The sequence below is a fragment of the Parasteatoda tepidariorum genome, chromosome 10, assembly GCF_043381705.1.
Source record: "Parasteatoda tepidariorum isolate YZ-2023 chromosome 10, CAS_Ptep_4.0, whole genome shotgun sequence".
Taxonomy (NCBI): Eukaryota; Metazoa; Arthropoda; class Arachnida; order Araneae; family Theridiidae; genus Parasteatoda; species Parasteatoda tepidariorum.
Genome location: NC_092213.1, coordinates 21,336,475 through 21,357,249, shown reverse-complemented (window position 1 = coordinate 21,357,249; position 20,775 = coordinate 21,336,475). Strand labels below are relative to the sequence as shown.

At 30.3% G+C, this 20,775-nt stretch overlaps 1 protein-coding gene across 1 annotated transcript in view; it reads right to left on the bottom strand.

The window, feature by feature from the left end:
- LOC107436618 (uncharacterized) overlaps window positions 1-14,521 on the bottom strand; it is a 166,396-nt gene extending 151,875 nt beyond the window's left edge. Inside the window, exon 1 of the mRNA XM_071186303.1 lies at window positions 14,387-14,521. Coding sequence (XP_071042404.1) covers window positions 14,387-14,465 — 79 coding nt within the window. The 5' untranslated portion in view covers window positions 14,466-14,521. The remainder of the gene's footprint in view (window positions 1-14,386) is intronic.
- Window positions 14,522-20,775: the final 6,254 nt, after the last annotated feature.

Genomic DNA, 20,775 nt, shown 5'->3' with positions numbered 1-20,775 from the left:
CGCAACTCTTACTCTATATTAATTACATATACTATAAAATTTAGAATTGTGTTACAATTGAGTTCATTAACACTATCTTCGTATCTAAAACAAAATTGTTAAGCAGACAATAATAATATCAAACGATAGTCTGATCAAAACGTGGAACGTTTGAAGATCATTAACCTGTAATTAACTATTATATGGTAATGAGATACACTATCATTATTTTCAACTAATCACTATCTTTAGAATCTAAAGTAATTTTACTCATCGTTATCTGGATCACCATCTAATATGGAAGTTCAAAGTTGAAGAGCCACAATTCTCTTCTGCCCTGTTGCGGAATTTTTTCGGGCTTTCTGCGACATACCTCTGCAATACTAATATCTTTCTGCGAGATATTTAAGAATAAAAAATATTCGTGTCACTAATTTAAAGTAATAGAAGCGTTAACTTTTAAAAAAAAACTAAATTTAAAATAAAAATTGGATTAAATAAAATATTTTTTTAAATTGATTATGCTATCTTTTTTTTATTTTTATATCTAATATTATGAGCGATATTCCAGCAATTTGTAGAAAGATAACATACTAGTTATTTCTTTTTCAGGTTACACACTAATTATTTCCTTTTTTGCATTTTGTAATTCATCATCACATTAAAAAAAAATCGTGAAATCTGTAGCAGTAGCTGCCGAAAAAAAAGAAAGATCGAAGGCGAAATCACGCAAATCGGATTCCTCAAACTGGGATTACTAAATGCGTGTTTTTATTTCGAGATTCAGTTGTTGTAATAAATAATATCGGATTTTAAAAGCTATGTGAAAATCAGTTGCACTAACTACACGAAAAAATAGAACGAAAATTTCTACAGAAAAGAGAACCAAATTTTTTACTTCATTATTCTTTATTTTTCATTATTCTCGAATGAGAATAGAAAAACCACAAGCATTTTTTTTTCCACTACGATGTGCGTGAAAGGTGCCTTTTGAATATAATTCTGAAGAAAACGTAAAAATCTTTTGAAAATTTCTGCGGAAAAGAAAAGCAAATTCTTTTTATTTCCCAAAGGAAGAATCCTTCTGCAAGAACTCGGTAACGTTATGCGACAATGTTGCCGTGTTTCCATGATTCTGCCACGGGGTTCTTCTGCCACCCCCNACGGGGTTCTTCTGCCCCCCCCCCCCCCCTGGATTCAATTTATATTTCGGTATATTTCACTATTTTATCTGGTATTTTCCCCTCATATTTGATAAAAATGTTTTTATTTAAAATAATTTTAGGAAGTACTTTTTTTAATGTGCATGTTTGTTTTACGATAAAATATGGCCGGGATAGCCTGGTCGGTAGGGCTCTGGGCCCATGTTCGTGGGTTCGAACCCAGCCGGCCGAAGACTCCCCGTGTAGTAAAGTGACTGATGCACGTTAAATCAGTCGAGTCACAAAAGTCCTCCATGTTCCCATAACAAATCAATACCTCTGGGGGTACTGAATTGGAGATCGATCGTTCTCTGATTCAGGTCAAAATTACGATCTGTGGATGAATGAATGAATGTATGAATGGATCCGCCCTATAAACGGGTGTGACGCATGGTGTGGCGGAAGTCGAATTCTTGGCCATAGATGGCGCCACTGGAAAACAAGAACAATCGCACCCCCTCTGCCTAAAACAGGCATACGTCAACAACAACGATAAAATATAATAGTTCATGATTATGATAAAATTAATCCATATAAAAAGTTTTTAAATATAACGTGTCATGAACTGAATTTTAAAATCCAATTTTTTGCAAATTTGTTTGGATTATTTCAATGAACCTTGTGGATAAATTTCAAAATGTCACCAACAGTTTGAAAAGAAATAGATTTCCTGTTAGACTACGATATATATATTTTTTTCTTTTACTTAGCAATCATGAATTTATTATACCAAGCAAACAATCAATGCAAAAATGTGAGGACTTTAGCTAGTTGGAAAGTAGTCGGTTGAAGATAAATTTCCTGTAGGGATTAATTTCCTGTTCCATTTGCGTGACATGAAGAGGAATACCACGAAACCCTTCAACCGTTAGCTTGACGACAAGGGACTCTAACCCATGATCCGTCCACCACTGAGGATATTTTACGTGAGCACTTTGGTGATTGCGAGCCGGTTGCGGAATTCGTATCGATCAGCCATCTCTGGGGTTCGAATCCGGTTCATTGGAAGGCGAACGCTCTATCCCATGAGTCACCATAGCTCTCCATTCGACTTACTTAATATAACTTTATTTTATTACCGTCTTTTAACAGCCGACCCTATTTCTGGTTTACCACTACTAATCTCCAACTCTCCAGCTTGTAATTTTGAACCCAATTCAGAAGACAAAGAAACTCCTAGATCAAGTATAGGGAGAAATTTGCCTTCGTGATGATCTTTTGAAGGAACTAATTCGCGTTCGCGTTACATGACTAGAAATACCACGAAAACCACTCACGATTAACCTAATGGCAAGGGTACTCTAATTCATGATCCGTCTACCAATGAAGATATTTTTACGTCACCATTCGACTTATTTTATTTAATTTTATAACCGTCGTAGAACAGCAGACTCAATTTTTTTTGTTTACGACTACTAATGTTCAGTTCAGTAGCCTTGTAATTTTGAACCCAATTCAGAAGACAAGGGAACTCCTGGACCAAGTATTGGGAGAAATGTACCTTCTTGGAGGATATTTTGATGGAACTAGAGCACATTTGCATTACATAGAGAAGAAAATCGCCCATGGTTAGCCTGATGGAAAGGTGACTCTAACCCATGTTCCGTCTACCACTTGGGATATTTTGCATCAACGCAGTAGTCGGTGCAAGCGTGATGCGGAATTCGAATCGACAAGCCATCTCTGGGATTCGAACCCGGTTTACCTCATGGGAAGGCGAACGCTCTATCCCTGTGCCAACATGGCTCCAAATCGACTTATTATAGTTTTACAATTATGACCGTCTTTGAACAGACGGACCGGGTTTACGACTACTAATGTTCAACTCAGTAGCATCGTAATTTTGAACCCAATTCAGAAGACAAAGGAACTCCTGGATTAAGTATTAGATGGAATTCGCTTTCGTGGTGGACTTTTTGATGGAACTAACCCGCATTTGCGTTACATGGAGAGGAAGACCACGAACCTCCCACGGTTAGACTGACCGCAACTCTTACTCTTGATCCGTCTATCACTAAGGATATTTTCACGCCAGCACTGTGATCGATGCAAGCCGGATGCGGATTCGCTTCGACCAGTCATCGGTGGGGATTCGAACCCGGTTCACCTCATTGGGAGGCAAACGCTTTATCCCCTGAGCCATCGCGTCTCCTATTCGACCTATTCCAAAATAAAATACTACATTATTACTGAATAAGTTCATAATTATCTTTATGTACTTTTTTGATAAAATTGACGTTCTGCCGAAGAATGTTTGATCATTTTGGATTCTATTACCGAAAAAAATTGAGAACCGCTGTCACAGAGAATTTAAATACTCTAGCAAATTGGAAACAATTCATAATTTTGTATACATAAGTCTACTCTCACAAGCACGAAAATGAGTTAATAAAAGAGCAGTTATAGTACATTCTGTTTATATTTTCCTCTATTAAAATTTATTGTCTCGATATCTTTGATGCAACACTAAGCTCATTTATACAAGGATTCGCGCTGCAACAAAATTCAAAGATAATTAATCAGCGAAACAAGAAATTTCGAATTATTTAAATGTCACGATATAATTAATCTAGCAAATTAATTCTTCAAATGTCCTTTGGTAAGTCACCTATTGTATAACGTTACAACTGTAAACGAAGTTAGAAACAAATCCTCTTTGGCACAACTTAAGCCAGCTTAAAGGACTGTGAAGATAACAGGTTTATGTATTTTCAGATAATAGTAAACATTTGAATTAATGAAACACTATATTCTAACTTATCTCAGCTTTCGATTCTGCATTTATCTTTAGAAATCGGTGAGGACTGCATTCAGTGCGATATCGTATATCCACATGATCAATTAGTTTCAAATCTTTCAAAGCTGGAATGATTTCCTTTCACTATAGAATTTCTGCACTAAACCAAGGCCTATGTCATATGCCGCCATTATTGTCCACTGAAGAATTTAACACTAGATAGCCCAATGAAGTCATTTTGACTGCCTTTTAATTTCAACTAGAAAAACAATGATGTATATAATGACACAATTTCTTAGAATTTTGTGACTTTTTGTACAACACATATTTTTTTTATTGTAAATATTTACTAATAATTTGTTATATAACTGTAAATATCATAAAAAATATTAAAAATAAATTTTAAACAAATTTCTTTAGTCATTAGTTATTTTTTTACAATCCAGTCATTTTGACTGCTTTTGCGCAATATAGGTATATACTAAGTTTCAGTCTTTTTAGTGTTAAAGTACTTACTCTTCAATTACAGAGTATATTCTTCAATTAAACTTGTATTTCGCATTTAGTATTAAAATTTAATAAATAATACATTTATAGTATTATGGATCATTAGATCGGCAGGTAGTTATTTAAAAAAGATGTAAAATATCTAAGTTATATGATATTAGCATACAACATTATGAAATCTTACTTCAGAGAGGAAAAAATAATATGAAAAGCCAATATCAATAAGAAAAATAAAAACAAGAAAACGGAGAACCATTAAAAGAACATCGCTGAATGTAACTATAGATTTCAATGTCCAGCAAGAATATTGAGCTAACTTATTTCTTTAACGGTAATTTTCACATGAATTTTTTTCTTTAAATTACAGCAAAAGAAATAATTTTTTTAGAAATGCCAAACTTTTTGGTTTAATTTTTAATTTGACATATCAAATATTTAACACTTTGATTTAATGTTCTGTTATCATTTTTAAGTATTTTTGGCACATTTTCTGATTATATCCAACAAATTATACGTCGTTAACCTTCTAGAAATAGTTGCAGTAAATATTCGATTACCTACTGTTTTGAAAGGAAATTTTTAATTTAGATTTAGCCCTTCATCCGTTAGCAGTAACTCTCTAGCTTTATATTTATTCTTTCACCTATCAGCAGATTTTAATAAAAATATTGAAAAAAAAAGAAAAAAAAATATTTGAAAATTTTCGTTCTTTGGCTTCAAGCTACATCTGAAATTATTCCTTTTCTTAAAATAAATTATTGCGCAAAATTATAATTTAAGTAATATAAATTTTTAATAAATTTTAACTTTTTTCTTGCGCAGTTTTTATTAACCTTGTTTGCGCAAATTTTATTTCATACATATCAGATTAGTCTTTGAATGACTGCGTTGGAATATCAGACAAATTTGACCTTTTGGAGATTGTGTTGCTGATTGACTCTGTAAATTCTGTTTTCTGAGTCTTCCATTCATTTAAGATTTTTTAAGTTATAATTAATCTAAGTTAAAATTTACAAATACGAAAAAGAAATAGGAGAAATGAGTATCCAATTCACTATATCCCAGAAGTTTTTATAGTAAGCTATAGGCAAAGAATCTCTCATAACCATAATCTATCATACTTACCTCTATGAGATTATTTTGTCTCGTTTTTTTTACAGTTTAATATATCTCTTGTCATTTCTAATTCAGTGTATTTCTTCTTATTTCTACATTAGAATATTTTTTCTTATTTGTACATTAGAATATTTTTCCTTATTTGTACATTATTATATTTTTTTCTTTATTCTACATTAGAATCTCCTTTTTCATTTCTACATAAGAATTTTTTTTATTTCTACAGAAGAATTTTTTTCGTATCACTTCCCAAGACTAGTTATTCGTATTTTCATGCCTTTTCAGCTTAATTTTACAAAAGGACTTTCTGCGTTAATGTTCTTAAGTCAATGAGATATTTATACTAGATGGCACTGTTTATGTTGCAAACCTTATACCATGGGCGAAACTTTTCATTGCAAATTGTCTTTCACCTCCATGAGGTTTCTCTTTCATTTCCATAAAAAGAAATGAATCATAAAATAATTTTCACCTTGTCTAAAGACTCTAAATTTTTATCAAATATACCGATTATTTATTGCAACAAAAGTTCAATTTTTTCATCTTTCGGTTGTATATAATATCAATAGCGAGATACAACATTTTCAGTTCTTCACCACAAACATGGCTGAATACGACCATAAACATAGCGTATTATGACCACAAACATGGCGGAATACGACCACAAACATAGCGCATTATGACCACAAACATGGCGGAATACGACCACAAACTTCGAAACAAACATGGCAGGAATACGACCACCAACTTCGTCACAAACATGGCGGATGTTCTTGTTTTCTCTGGCTGATTCGTGTATCCAGAAAATCACAAAAATCAGTTTTCCTAAATTTCCATGATTCATCAGGGTTTCGTTCTGATTCAAATCGCCTAATAGTTTAAATATTATTTCCTAGAGACATCTTGAGGCACAGAGCATTTCCAGAAGTGTAGAGTTAGAAGAGCAAGTTTCGATTAAGCAGCATAGTATTCATCTGATAATAAAGTTCATTTATTTTATGCTCATTTGGACGAAACAAATCCAGTACCATCTAGAACAAATATCTTACACATAATAGATAGTAAAAAATGGTAAATTATGATATGCTTGTGCTTTTGGTAAATTATGATATGCTTGTTTCATATCTTTTCTAATATCATACGTAGCTATAACTGCTTATGATATGCTTGTTTCATATCTATTCTAATATTATACGTAGCTTTAACTGCTATACAAAATTTCATTTACCAATAAAATGCTTGAAATATTTTAATTACATTCCAGTTTTCTTATAACAAATTTAAACTATTTTCGAACTAAAAAAATATTACAATTAGGAAAGAAAAAGAATGAAAATCCCCTGGAGCAAAATGATTCCAAATATGAAAATAAAAGTATTGTATTTTTGATGCATGATGCAATCAAGATATAGTTTTTACTTTTTGTAGTATTATATTTTGAGTGAAATAGTAAATATTTTGAACGGCATTTCATATTTCATATTACAATTTAAGCTAGGTTTTCATACTACAAAAAATGAAGAAATGCAAATAGGAAAAGAGATAATAATCATCGGAAGCAATTCGAAAATGAAAAGGAAAGTGTTCTCCTGTTTATACATGATGTTTAAAAATAGTAATCAACAAAACATTTTTACATTTCGTAGTTAGAAATATTTTGAATATCGTTCCCATCTGTAATATTAGAATTTTAAACTTGTTTTTTTCCATACTAAAAAAAAAAAAATAAAAATCTCACACATGAAAAAAATGAAGCAAAAAAGCACCTGAAGCAATATAATTCCAAACATGAAAAGAAAAGTATTAATATATCTTATTTGAAAGTAGTGATGAAGATAATATTTTTACATTTTGCTGATGAAAGAAATAATGGAGAGAGATATTTAGGCACGAGAAATGCAAGACGAGTTTTTGTGTTTAGTTAATGATAGTTAGAAATATTCTTTTGATTAATTTCTGACGCATTTTGATTTGTGAATGAAGGAAATATGAAAAAATAAAATTAATACAAATAATATTTCAAATAATATTTCTTTAACAAATAATATTTCAGAATGATAATAAAATAATAATCGTCCCTTCAGTAGTTAATTTCTTTGAACTATTCAAACATTTTAGAATTTAAATGAAAAATCTATCTTTAAAATTCTTTCGTAAATTTGCTATTATTTGCATTTTTTTTATTACTGTAAAGAGCATTTAGAAATATGTTCTCAAATTGTCATTTTACAATTTTATTTTAACAATGTCTTTGTTTCATTTGACAGTACTTACAAATTTTAAAAAAATGCATGTCATTATTTAAGTAGAATAATTCAATAAAAAATCTCAGAAAACTGTCAAACAAATACTCGTTCGTTTTTGTTACTGACAGTTCTGTAATTGCCGAAGTCAAGGGATTTTCTTTATTTTGATGCATTCAATTACGAATGAAACGAAAATAAACTGATTCGTTTGAAGAAAATTTTAACAGCAAAAAGTGTTTTAAAATACAAAAAAAAAATTAAGTATTTGAGTTTTGAAATAAAAATTAAAGTATTGATTTTAAATAAAATCTTTCGTATTTTAAGAAAGTATCTGTGAAATATGCAAAAACTTGCGTTGAAAGCCCCTAAGGAAAAGTTTCTAAAAATGTCAAAAATTCACTCTTTATCACGAAGAAAACTTAATTGCAGTAATAACTCACTTTAGCAGATAATTATCAATTTTTAACTTTATGTCCCAAATTATGATTTTAAAGTTATTTTAATTGCAGTCATTAACTTTTTTCCCTTTTTTCGACTGCTAGTTAGAAAATTTAAAGAGAAAGTAAATAGATTACTGCTTTTGTGCTTATATCGGCGTTTAAACAATTGCTTTATAAAAAATTTGCGCTAAAATCCTTCTATATTGAGCTAAGGGATTACGGGAGGGTAAATTAAGAAATTATAAAAGCAACGTTGTCATCTAGTAAGAACATGGGTGTTGCAGGGAAATTATAATTTTCTAAAAAAGTAATTTTGTACCTTTATAGGATCTTTAAATCATTCCTGAATGTTCTTTTACAAGAAACTGTTTTTCATTGTTTATTCATCGTTTCGTAGGAACTGGAATTTTGAGAAATTTGATAAACTAGTAAGGTAAATCAGAAGAAATAGAAAAAAGTTATTTGAACTCAATCCGTTTCTGGCAAAGATTCTAAATAGAGAAAAAATGTTTTTATTTCTATTGGCTGGTAACTAGACGAAACTACCTGCCATTTCTATAAATTTTTTTCCATAATTTAGATTTTCTATTTAATTTATATGATAATATACTAAACTAAAAACTAAACTCAGTAATACGACAGCCCATAGAGGGCCAAGGCCTACTGTGCCCATCTCAGTTTTCTTGACCTTGGGCTCTGGGGTGCAAGAGCAGATGTTCCGGTTAGGTGGTCAGCCGAACGCGAAACCCCCAGTGTTTAGTTCCCAAGCATGCTTGGTACTCATTTATCGACCCACTAAAGGGATGAAAGGCTGAGTCAACCCTGCCCGGCCCGAGGATCGAACCCAGGACCTGTGGTACTGGGCCCCTCAGCCACCGGGCGTCAACACGGTGGACTACTTAATGAAAATTTTATTTATTTACTTTTTCTTTTACACTAAAGTTCATCTTATAGACCAGTGGTTGCAAACTGGCGGCCCCCGAAGCCTTCTTTTGTGGCCCGTGAACTAAAATATATTAGTTGTCACTTTTTGCTGACAATTTTCGTAAGAAATCTATTTGGGTTTAGAATACTTTTCTTTCGTTAAAAAAAAAAACTAATTTCTTCGTTTCTGTGAAATTTAACATACCAACGGTGAAAAAAAAATTATTTCCCAGGTAAAAATCTATTTTTTATTTTAATTTGTAATTCAGTACTTTTGTTTTGTACAACTTGATAAAAATCTGACAGTAATATTTAATATTCCTTCAAACATAAAATAGTCCTATATAAAATTATTAATAAAGTTGCGGCCTGCCATTTGACTGTTGTTTTTAATTGCAGCCCTCGACCTCATATACGTTGGAAACCCCAATAGACAATAAGTTGCATTTTTAAAAGAAATTGAGTAATAGTATACCTAAATCAAAAAGTAACTGCAATCCAATAAAAATTCAAATTTTGGACAAAAATGCTTTCATCTACCCATAGTTTTTTACTCCTATACTTCTCTGAGTTTGCAAAGAGTTTTGTTTCGAGAACATCTATGAATAAATTATCCAACCTCGTAGTAACTGGTTTGAAAAGTAGTAAAGACTTTTTTTTCCTTAATTTGATTTTTATCAATTTTCATGATTACTAATGAGTAATTCTTGGAGATTTAATATTTGCTTATGTGTCTAAAACTGATACTCTTCATTATTTCAGACAGGAATATATTTTAAGGATTAATTTTTAACTTACCAAAAAAATTTCATGTATCTCTAAGTTATTATAGCAATTCGAGACAAAAATATCACAAATGAACTTTATTTATGGAAGTTGCAAAAGAAATTTAACTTCAAACTATTTGGATTATTTTTCGCCGTCGTAATTGCTTGGAACGGAAGTCATCGTTTGCTTTTGAAAATAAATGCAAACGACAAAAAAGTATCGTTATGAAAATCATAAAAAGATTTTATATTCAGCTGGCATCAGACTATTAAAAAAAACTCTATGGAACTACTCCAACCATTTCTTTTTTGTAAAATTTTTTCATATTTTATTGCCTTTTTCATATATTTTAATTCGCATCTTTTTCATAAAAATTGGCAATTTGCTTTGCTCCCAGAAGCTTATGCTTCTTCAATAGGAGTGTCGTTAAAAAATGTGAAAAGCAAATTCCTTGTTCTCGGAAGTAATACGTTTTAACGAGTTCCTAAAATAGGTGATAAAGTTCCCATAAAAACATCAAACTCACGTCTTCAAACTAAATTACATTTTCTTCGCCTCGAGGCGCTTTCTCGTATAAAATATAAAAATGCTTTTCACCTTCAAACAAAAAAAAAGTAAAAATAAAAAGGCATTTTCATTTACTGAGTGCGATAGACACTTCAAAAAGAAAAGCAAAAAGGATTGCGTTTACCCGAGATACAGTTCTGCCAATCCTTTTCTTTCGTTTGGTGCGAATACAGAAAAATGGCTATCTGGCGCTTTTATCAAAGATTCTTCTTCGTTTGTTCTATTTATCATTTAATCTCATCTGATGAGATTTCACGCATAGAACGATGCTCCGGTATTAGAATTCGGTGGCTATTACATCAAACCCGGTGCGAAAACAAATGAAGTTTCAGATTTTTTTTTCTTTCTCTTTCTCGCTTTGTTGCCATAAAATAAAACAGAAAAGAAATTTCTTGGCGTTCTTTTGTGTCTGATGAGATAGTGTGGTAATAAGATCTGCTGTGCAATCTAATTCTCTTAAGATGCAGAAATATTTTTTGATTGATTCTTTTGCATTCAATCGCTTTGTTGCAACGTATAATTTTAAATGTATTTTCTTATGTTAATTAAATTTTACTTGATTGAATTACCATTCTATCAAATGCAAAATTTAAAGAGATTTCGAAAGCTATTCAAAACTTTTGAGAAAGGTTCAATAAACTTTTATCTTTTTTTCCATTTAACTTATATGTCAACAACCTAACAGAGTGAGATAATTAAACTAAAATTTTAAATCTTCCAAAGGCGAAAAAAATTATCATATTTCGAAAATCGTTTTCTTTGATACAATAGAATAAATCATAACTCTTAAATTCTTTTGTAAATATATAGGGGGAAAACATGGAAAAAGTTTATAGTTTAATATATATNAGAAATAGGGAGGTTACAAACATGAACTTATAACAGAGTTATACAAAATTATTGCTGCATGACACCGTACCATGTTGATAAAATCATTTAGTTTGATGAAAATTAGCTGAAGATTACAGTAATAAAGAGGGGGTAATCAAATTGTTGTTCAATTACAGTCTGAAATGTATACGGTAGCTTAACAAAATAATTTATTTTACTGTTTTGTTACTGTTTTCCTCTTCCAAAAGTTACATATATTTAGCGTTCCGTAATTACGGTAGTTTTCAGAAATATATATAGGAAAACATGGAAAAGGGATTTTAAAGGAGAAAAAATTAAATATTTTAAAGAAGAATGAAATATTTAAAAAAAATATTCGTACGTTTAAAATTTAAGAAAATTTGAAAAAAAAGTTGGAAAATTTAAAAATGTTAAAATTATATATTTTTATATAAAAAAAATTAAGTGAAAAAGGAAAACAAAATTCTCTTTATGAAATTTTTTATTATTAGTATTTACTTCTCAATTTTGATACGTATTCGGCTGTCTGTTTCTGTCGAACACAAAGATCATGTTACATTAACCCTAAGGATCAAAAGACAAACGAATACTATCCATCTTTCAAACACTATGAATCTTTGGGGGTAGCGGGTTCAAATCCACTGTACCACTGAATGTATTATTGTGCTCTCTCTTTCTTTCTCACTTTAAAACTTGTACAATCTGTTCTTCAACTCGACTAATACTTAAAAGATGTGCTCTGTATTCAGCACTCGAATTTACTTATTTATGTGTAACATTAAATATAACAACTTATACGATGAGTCTTAGGTTCTTAGCAGGTTTTTTTTGGTGGGTCAAGTATGTCAGAAATCTACAGGTCTGTTTATTGTTCATTGGAATTACATACATTTGCAGGCTTGTATGCTCAATTTAGGCTTTTAAAACTTTGTCATATAGAAGGACAGATAGCACGATACAGAGAATTAGAGAACGATGCAGGTTAACAGCGGGATTCGAGCCCGCTACCTCAACACTTTGCACAGCGTTTGGTGGGTGATATCATCCGGCCAGAGAGACTCTACCTACAGGTGAGTGCTTCTAACATACTAAGGTCCCATACTGCCTCAAAAAAAAACTAATAGATGTATAGACCTGTAGATGTAAAGGTAGTTCACATGTTTCCCGAAGTCATTTAGAGAGGATTAACTCTTTCCATCTCCGAGCAAGTGTCAACTTATTTGAAGTAGGACCATCTTCATACTCCTTTGGCGTGGGTGTCTTGAAACTGTTGTCCCGAATTTCGTCAGAGAAGGTTGTAGGTTCATGCGTTGAAGGCACTGGAAAGCACAGGGGAAACTTACACAAACAAGTTTTCCGTTTTAAATCAGAAACCTCGATCCGAGACACTAAAAGTTTCAGATTGTTGCATGAAAGATTATGCTCTTAAGTCATTCAAGAGCATTTGCAGTTATTGGGAGAAAAATATACAAGGCCTTTAATTTTATGGGGCACTTCTTTGACAAGAGAAAGTACTGTAAGCACATTTTGTGCTGTATGCAAAAAATTTTAAATAGCGTAATTAGTAAGGAGGAGTTTGGCTGTCATATGGATGAAGTTTTCAGTAGAAATGTAAACAATAACAATCTCGAGCTGTATGCCTGCTCTAGTTCCGGTTAGAAAGTTTGCAGCTGCTTACTACATGTTATTCTACGAGGCGATATTTTCAAACGGATAATTTTGTTTTCAATAAAAGAAATATGTTAGATAATTTCTGAGTGCAAATCTGCCGTATTTCATAAGATATTGATATTATTATGTAATTCTGGTGAGTTTGAAGTAAAAATTTGTTTTAGTTATTTAAAGATATATTGTTAAAAAAGGAGACATGGTTGCTAGATTTTGAATAACTCGCTTTTTTGGCAGTCTTGATATGGCCTCTTTCCATAAGTTTATTACTGTTTGTTCTTGTTGCAAGCTGTGCACCATCTTAAGTTAGTGTTAACACTTTTAGTGTTGTGAACACAAGTATTGTTAGCATTGTAAACACAAGTAATAAGTAATCAAATATGTTTGCAAGAATCTCAAAACACAATGATGCCAAATGGCTTTAAAATACAACGGAAACAGTAACTCGGAAATTTAGGCGGCACCAAGCTTGCAGCGCTCCCTAGTGTAGAAAACACCATCCATATTCCAAATTACAGCTACTGCTATTGTTCAAAATTTTCACTATGGATTTGGATTCCTTACATTAGAAATAAGAGGGTTAGGGGACTTATTTTTGAGCTATAAATAAAAATATTACGCTTATTTAAAGATCTTGCGATTTTTGTTATGATTTTATTATTTAATAATTAGTTGTTTCCAACCAAAATAACTAATCTAAGGGAATGTTCATAAATTATGTCATGCTTTGAAAGGAAGGAGGGGTTTTACAAATTATGACAGTTCGTAACAGGGAGGAGGAAGGGGTACTACGAAATGTAACATCACACATTTTTTTTAAAAACTAAAACCTTAAAATCAGAAGATTAAAAAAATTTGCAAAGTTATTTTTATATATTTTTTTTATTTTTCATTAAAATAAGAACAAATATAATCATTATTATTGTTATGCGCACAGATGTCATTAAAACACGCAGTTAAATTTTAAAAAAAAATTAAATTTCATATAAAATATTTCATTTGTTTCTGAATTTTTAATGTATGATTATGTAGAATAACGTGATATGTACCAAGGGAATAGAGGGTTGGGGGAAGTGCTGGAAGGGGATCAAAAATTCTGGGAAAAAAACTATTACATCATGTTGACTTCCCCTAAGAAGGATTTTCGAGACCCTCCCATTTTAGAAGTAATAAATCGAAATCCTTTGGAAGGGTAAGCTTATTTAGAAATAGAACGATTTTCAACTCAATTGCAAATCATCTCTAACCAAAATAACATATCTCAGAAGCTCTTTCGAACAATATTTTTATATTTATACTTCTATTATTGCTTGATGGTAGTCTTAAAAAAGAAAAAATTCCATTGTTATCTCAGACATATAATGGTTTTAAGATTTATACCTTTCTGTCTGCCTATAGAGAAAGCAATCGCCATTAATCCCGCCAAATCTGAAAAACTCAAATAACCATCACACCACATTCCCTTGTCACCTTTTCTTTGCTTTTCAGGTCTTCTGGAGAAAATTTAGTGTCTCTTGCCTTCTAATCCCAGTACACTGTTTATCCATTGGAGAAAGTCTTAAGCAACAACGAAGTTCCATGCCATTTCCTTCTTTAATCCAAGCGAACCTGAAGAACAAAGAAGAAGAGAGAAAAACAACTACAACTTCCTCTACAGATCTAGTTGCAAGACGAGATTAATGAGGTGGAAAAAGGGAACATCAACTGGTAAAATATGAACTCGTGACAAGGTTTTCTGAGACTAAAGGAGTGATAAAAGACACCATAAACTTTTCCTCGTGTTAGTTGATTCATTTAATGACACGTGTTGTCAGAGAATCTTTTTTTTTTCCCGCCAAGGAATGGCGTCCAATTCGGGGACACTTGAATGTATTAAAGATAGGGTTGTGTGTTTTTGTTCTTAGTAAGCATATAATTCTTGGTAAATGACGAGGAAAATTCTCGGCAGTGAAAGAAAAATCGTTAACAAACATACCCGCAATTTAAAGATATTAATGAGTGAACTATTTAAAACTTATCTTCAGTTTTTTTTTTGCAACTAAGTTTTATACAACACTTTAATAAAATATGGTAATGGTCTGATAAAGTGTATCCTAATATCATAAAACAGCGGCATTGCCAAAATAACTCGCCAAAAGAATAAAAAAGTGCTCAAAATTAAAAGAAATAGGGAGGTTACAAACATGAACTTATAACAGAGTTATACAAAATTATTGCTGCATGACACCGTACCATGTTGATAAAATCATTTAGTTTGATGAAAATTAGCTGAAGATTACAGTAATAAAGAGGGGGTAATCAAATTGTTGTTCAATTACAGTCTGAAATGTATACGGTAGCTTAACAAAATAATTTATTTTACTGTTTTGTTACTGTTTTCCTCTTCCAAAAGTTACATATATTTAGCGTTCCGTAATTACGGTAGTTTTCAGAATGAAACCGATATTTTTACTCTTTTGTTATTTTTTTCCTGTTCCAAAATTTACCATTTATTTATCGTCCCGTAATGACTGTAATTTGACAGAATAAAATCAATATTTTGACTGTTTTGTTATAAATTTCCTGTTCCAAAATTTACCATACATTTATAGTTCCGTAATGACTGTAGTTTGACAGAATAAAATCAATATTTTTACTGTTTTGTTATTAATTTCCAGTTCCAAAATTTGCCATACATTTATAGTTCCGTAATGACTGTAGTTTGACAGAATAAAATCAATATTTTTTCTGTTTTGTTATTAATTTCCTGTTCCAAAATTTACCATACATTTAGCGTTTCGTAATGGCTGTAGTTTAACAAACACGGTCGGAATAAGATCGATATTTTTTACTGTTAATTTAGTCGTATTTTACTGTGGCAAAATTTAACGCATACATAGCGTTCCGTAATAGACAAAAAAGTAAACGCTTTAAGTATGTTAAATTAATATTTAAGCTAGGAAAAATAAAAAAGCACTATTTGAAACTTGACAAATCCTTATTAAGGAGGGCTACTGTACAAAACATAAAAACCTGCTTGTTTACCGGAATAAACGGAGAGGATTTGATTGACAAATACAGAAATACCTTAAAGTTTCAGCTAATTACTAAGCTGGTTTTGGTTTTTGTACACTCCTCTTCCTTATTCATTCATAATCATAAATGATTTGTCAGACTTTTCATAATCATAAATGATTTGTTGACTTTTTCCTCACTTAAATATTAAACAGATATTATTTTAATTATACCCCAATGAATATATTATTTTTTCATCTTTGAAAAGGATTCTAAATATATATATTAAGCACCTTCATAAAACACTTGTATGTATAAGTAATCTTTAAAATCAAAACAGAAATATTGAAATTTTTGATAAAAATTTTATCTACGTGTAACTCCCAATAAACTAAAAAATTTGTAATGAACTGAATGCTAAAACGTTTTACATGATCGGATCTTATTTCACAACCAATAAGAAAGATTATGTTCCGCAATTAACATCCTTGACATACATTTACAAAAACTATTTGGAGTCGCAAGTTAACTATGAAATGTAAAAAATGCATTTTCAAACTCTGAGGCTTTATTATTGAGGTCAATCACAGAAAAAATGGAATTGATTTAAATTAAAGTCATCCTCCTTAAGTACCCCAGGTTTGAATCCCCACATCGAATGGAAGCACGAATGCAGGCTAGCCCCGACCTAAATGCTAACAAATTTATTTTTTGTTAAAAGGACGGAGTTTGTTTGCTAACATAATTACTGTACTTCTCTGCTAAAAAATTGGCGTCTACATTTAAATAACGGTATTTTCTTCGAAATAAATAATTTTACACAAGCACACCAATTTACAGTTTTTTTTTCGTAAGTTTAAAAGATGTTTTTTCAGTATAAAATGTATAGTAGAAGTTTTATTTATTTATTTATTTATTTATTTATTTATTTATTTATTTATTTATTTATTTGAAAATTCTGATTTAACTCGAGAAAAAGTTATGACTGTTGTTACGTAATTAACAAAACTAAGTAAGTCGCAAGTCACCTGGAATTGGCCCAAAAGTTTTAATTTTTTTAATTAGAAAACATAAATGCTATATTTTTTAAACTTAAAAACATAAATTTTATCTTTTTTAAAGCACAAATATAAAACAATTACAATTTTCAATCTGAAAATGTTTAGCAATAATAAAAAAAGTACTGTATGAAACGTAAAACCTACGTCCTCCCGGAATTTATAAGAAAATCTTAATCTAACCTGGAATACACACAATAATTTAGCTTAAACATTCAGTTGTAAATAGGCATATTTTTTAATGAAAATCAAAGTTTTTGCGTGGATTCCGAGAAAACTATAATTTAATTTTATAGAATCTTCATTTTAAATTATAAACTTTACAAATTTCAACATAAAAAATTAATTTAACATAAAAAATTACGTTTAATTTTGTAAACTGAAAATCATAAATGTTATATTTTTTAAAGCATATATATAAAACAATTATAATTATAATTTTCAAATTATAATTATAATTGTTCAAGTCAATTTATAATTATAATTTTTAAGTCAATATAAGTCAATTTATAATAATAATTTGTAATTATATTTAATTACAAATTATAATTTTCAAGTCTAAAAATGTATAGCAATAATAAAAAAAGTAATGTATGAAACGTAAAACCTACGTCCTCCCGGAATTTATAAGAGAAATCTTAATCTAACCTGGAATACACAGAATAATTTAGCTTAAACATTCAGGTGTAAATAGGCATATTTTTTAATGAAAATCAAAGTTTTTGTGTAGATTCCGAGAAAACTATAATTAAATTTTACACAATCTTCATTTTAAGTTATAAACTTAACAAATTTTAACATAAAAAATTAATTTAACATAAAAAAAAAACAATTAATTTTTTAAACTGAAAAACGTAAATTTTATATTATTTAAAGCATAAATATAAAACAAATTATAATTTTCAAGTCTAAAAATGTATAGCAATAATAAAAAATTAATGTATGAAATATGAAATCAACGTCCGCCTCCCGGAATTTATATGAAAATCTTAATCTAACCTAGAATACAGACAATAATTTAGCTTAAACATTCAGTTGTAAATAGGCATATTTTTAAATGAAAATTAAAGTTCTTGTGTAGATTCCGAGAAAACTATAATTAAATTTTACACAATCTTCATTTTAAATTATAAATAATATTTTAACATAAAAAATAAATTTGTTTTACATTTATTTTTTTAAAAAGTGTAAAATTTTCGTTTTAGACTCCAAAAGAAAATTGACCACAGCGTCTATCAATTTGTAATTCCAAATTTGTTTAAAAAAAGGCAGTTTTTGTAAAACACCCTTACGTACATGCATTTAACTTTATCAATATTTTGACCTTTATTCGAGGAATTTTATTGGATTTTGATGAATTTTACTAGGAATATATTTAATATTTTTCCTTATCCCAATAGGTTCTGTGTTTATGAGTAACATAAAACCCAGTTCCATACCGCCCACCCCCGCACGGAATCCTCCCACACAACGCCATAAATTCAATTTCACTTCTTCGATTTCATTTCCCGATAAAAACATTTCATATCTTAAACTCAAATAATAAAAAAAAGTATGAAATTCTAACGTTATATCTTGTAACTTTTCAATAAAACTTGGTCGGGTAAAGATTAAAGTATAAAACTTTGTTACTTTGTATTCGTCGATGTAATTTCAGCATTTTATCTTAACTGTTTTTTCCCCTTCTTTTTGGCGTCTTTCTTCTGACTGCCGGGAAAATTAAATCAAATACAGACGCATAGAAATGTAGATAAAAATTCTGTTAATTCTTTTTTATTTTTGTTTTATTGTCTTGCTTCTACCTTGGCACCTTGATTAATAAACGTAGAAAGCTATCAAAAATGTCGTTAATTTTAAATAGTTGACTTTAAAATAACTGTGTAAAAAAATCATTTAAGGAAATTTTATATGGCAGTTTTGGGTAGATTCGTATTATAGGGAAGGGACTTGTACTTTGGAACAGTTTGTAAACAAACATTTTTATTTTTACTGGGGTAAATATCACAGTAGAAATGTAAGTTATATCCTGTTACCATTTTATTTTAGAACAGTTTTACATAACCGTTATTTTATAACCGTTACCGACCCAATTTTTAGGCTTACGACTGCTAATGTTCAACTACGTAGCCTTGTAATTTTTTAACCCAATCCAGAAGACAAGGGAACTCCTGAAACAAGTATTGGGAGAAATTTGCCTTCGTAGAGGAATTTTTGATGGGACTAACCCGTTACCATTTAAACCTGCTACCTTTAACCTGTTACCATTTAACGATTCTATAAACACTTCAAAATGAAAAATATGATATTTTATGAGAAGAATGCCATTAATTATTTTTTACATCCTTGGAAAGTATCGCCATGTGGTACCTTTTAGCCCGTTACCATTTAAACCTGTAACCTGTAACCTGTCACCTTTTAAAGATTCTATAAACACTTCAAAATTAAAAATATGATATTTTATGAGAAGAATGCTACAAATTATTTTTTACTTCCTTGGAAAGTATCGCCGGGTGGTACCATTGGATACAGGGTATTGTACCTTGGTACTAAAGGAAAAATAAACAAAATACAGCAAATAAATCTTATTTAATAAATATAAAATACAAAACATTATAGAAGAATAAAAAAGATTTCTTTATCTACTAGATTAGTCCATGTGCATGTCATATGCACCGAAATTCCCAAGGAACTTGAATGAATGCTTCAGATGTACTGAAGACACTTTTGCTGAGGGTGTAGGCAATTTACATATAATTACTCCTTCATCTATTTCATAAATCAGTCCCTAGCCAAATTATTAGACGCAATTTAATATTCTTTATAAAATCTTAATTATCAATATATACTATACAGCTTTATTGTTTTGAAGCGGATGCAACCGGTTTGTACTTGTTTACGTTCGTGCATCAATTGGTTAACATTGTAATACAGTATGTTAAAAATAAATACAAATAGGAAGTATATAAAAATATCCTGAATAAAAACCCATTACATGTATGTTTAAATATAAAAATATTGCATATAAATTCGTGCAAAACTTGTAATTATTAAAAAACTACAGTGCGTCTGATAATTTGGTCTAATTATTATAATACACTAATATAATACCTGATATAATATATATGCTATATTTATATAATATATCGTCTAATTTATCCAATCATCGTATTTCTATTATATGTCGCCTAATTTAACCAATTGATACACGAACGTAAACAATTGCAAACCGGTTTCAGTCGAATAAAAGCAATAAAACTGTATAGTATCGCATGATAATTAAGATTTTACATAGTGCGTCTAATAATTTGACCAGAGACTGTAATTTCATTTGATAGAAGAAAAGTACTCGTTCCCGTTTTAACAAACACAGCAATACAGTGCCATACAGAACATTGAGATATATTACATGCATGCCCGAAGCGAGATTCAAGCTGGAGATCTTTCTAACATGAAACCGAGTCCTTAACCACCATACCGCACGGTCAACATGTTTTGTTATTTTATTTCCAATCGTCTAGTCTTCATTCTAGTTACATTATTCTAGTTTCATTATTCCAGTTAGCAGTCTCACACAATGCACTTCGATGCGGTTCCGAGTTGAGGAAACATTTTCGTCATATATTTGAGATTTCGCGTTACGTAACAAATCAAGGAAATGATTCTCAAAATAAATGAAATTCATATCAAGGGTGGATGATTCGTCAAAAGTGAGAGTTT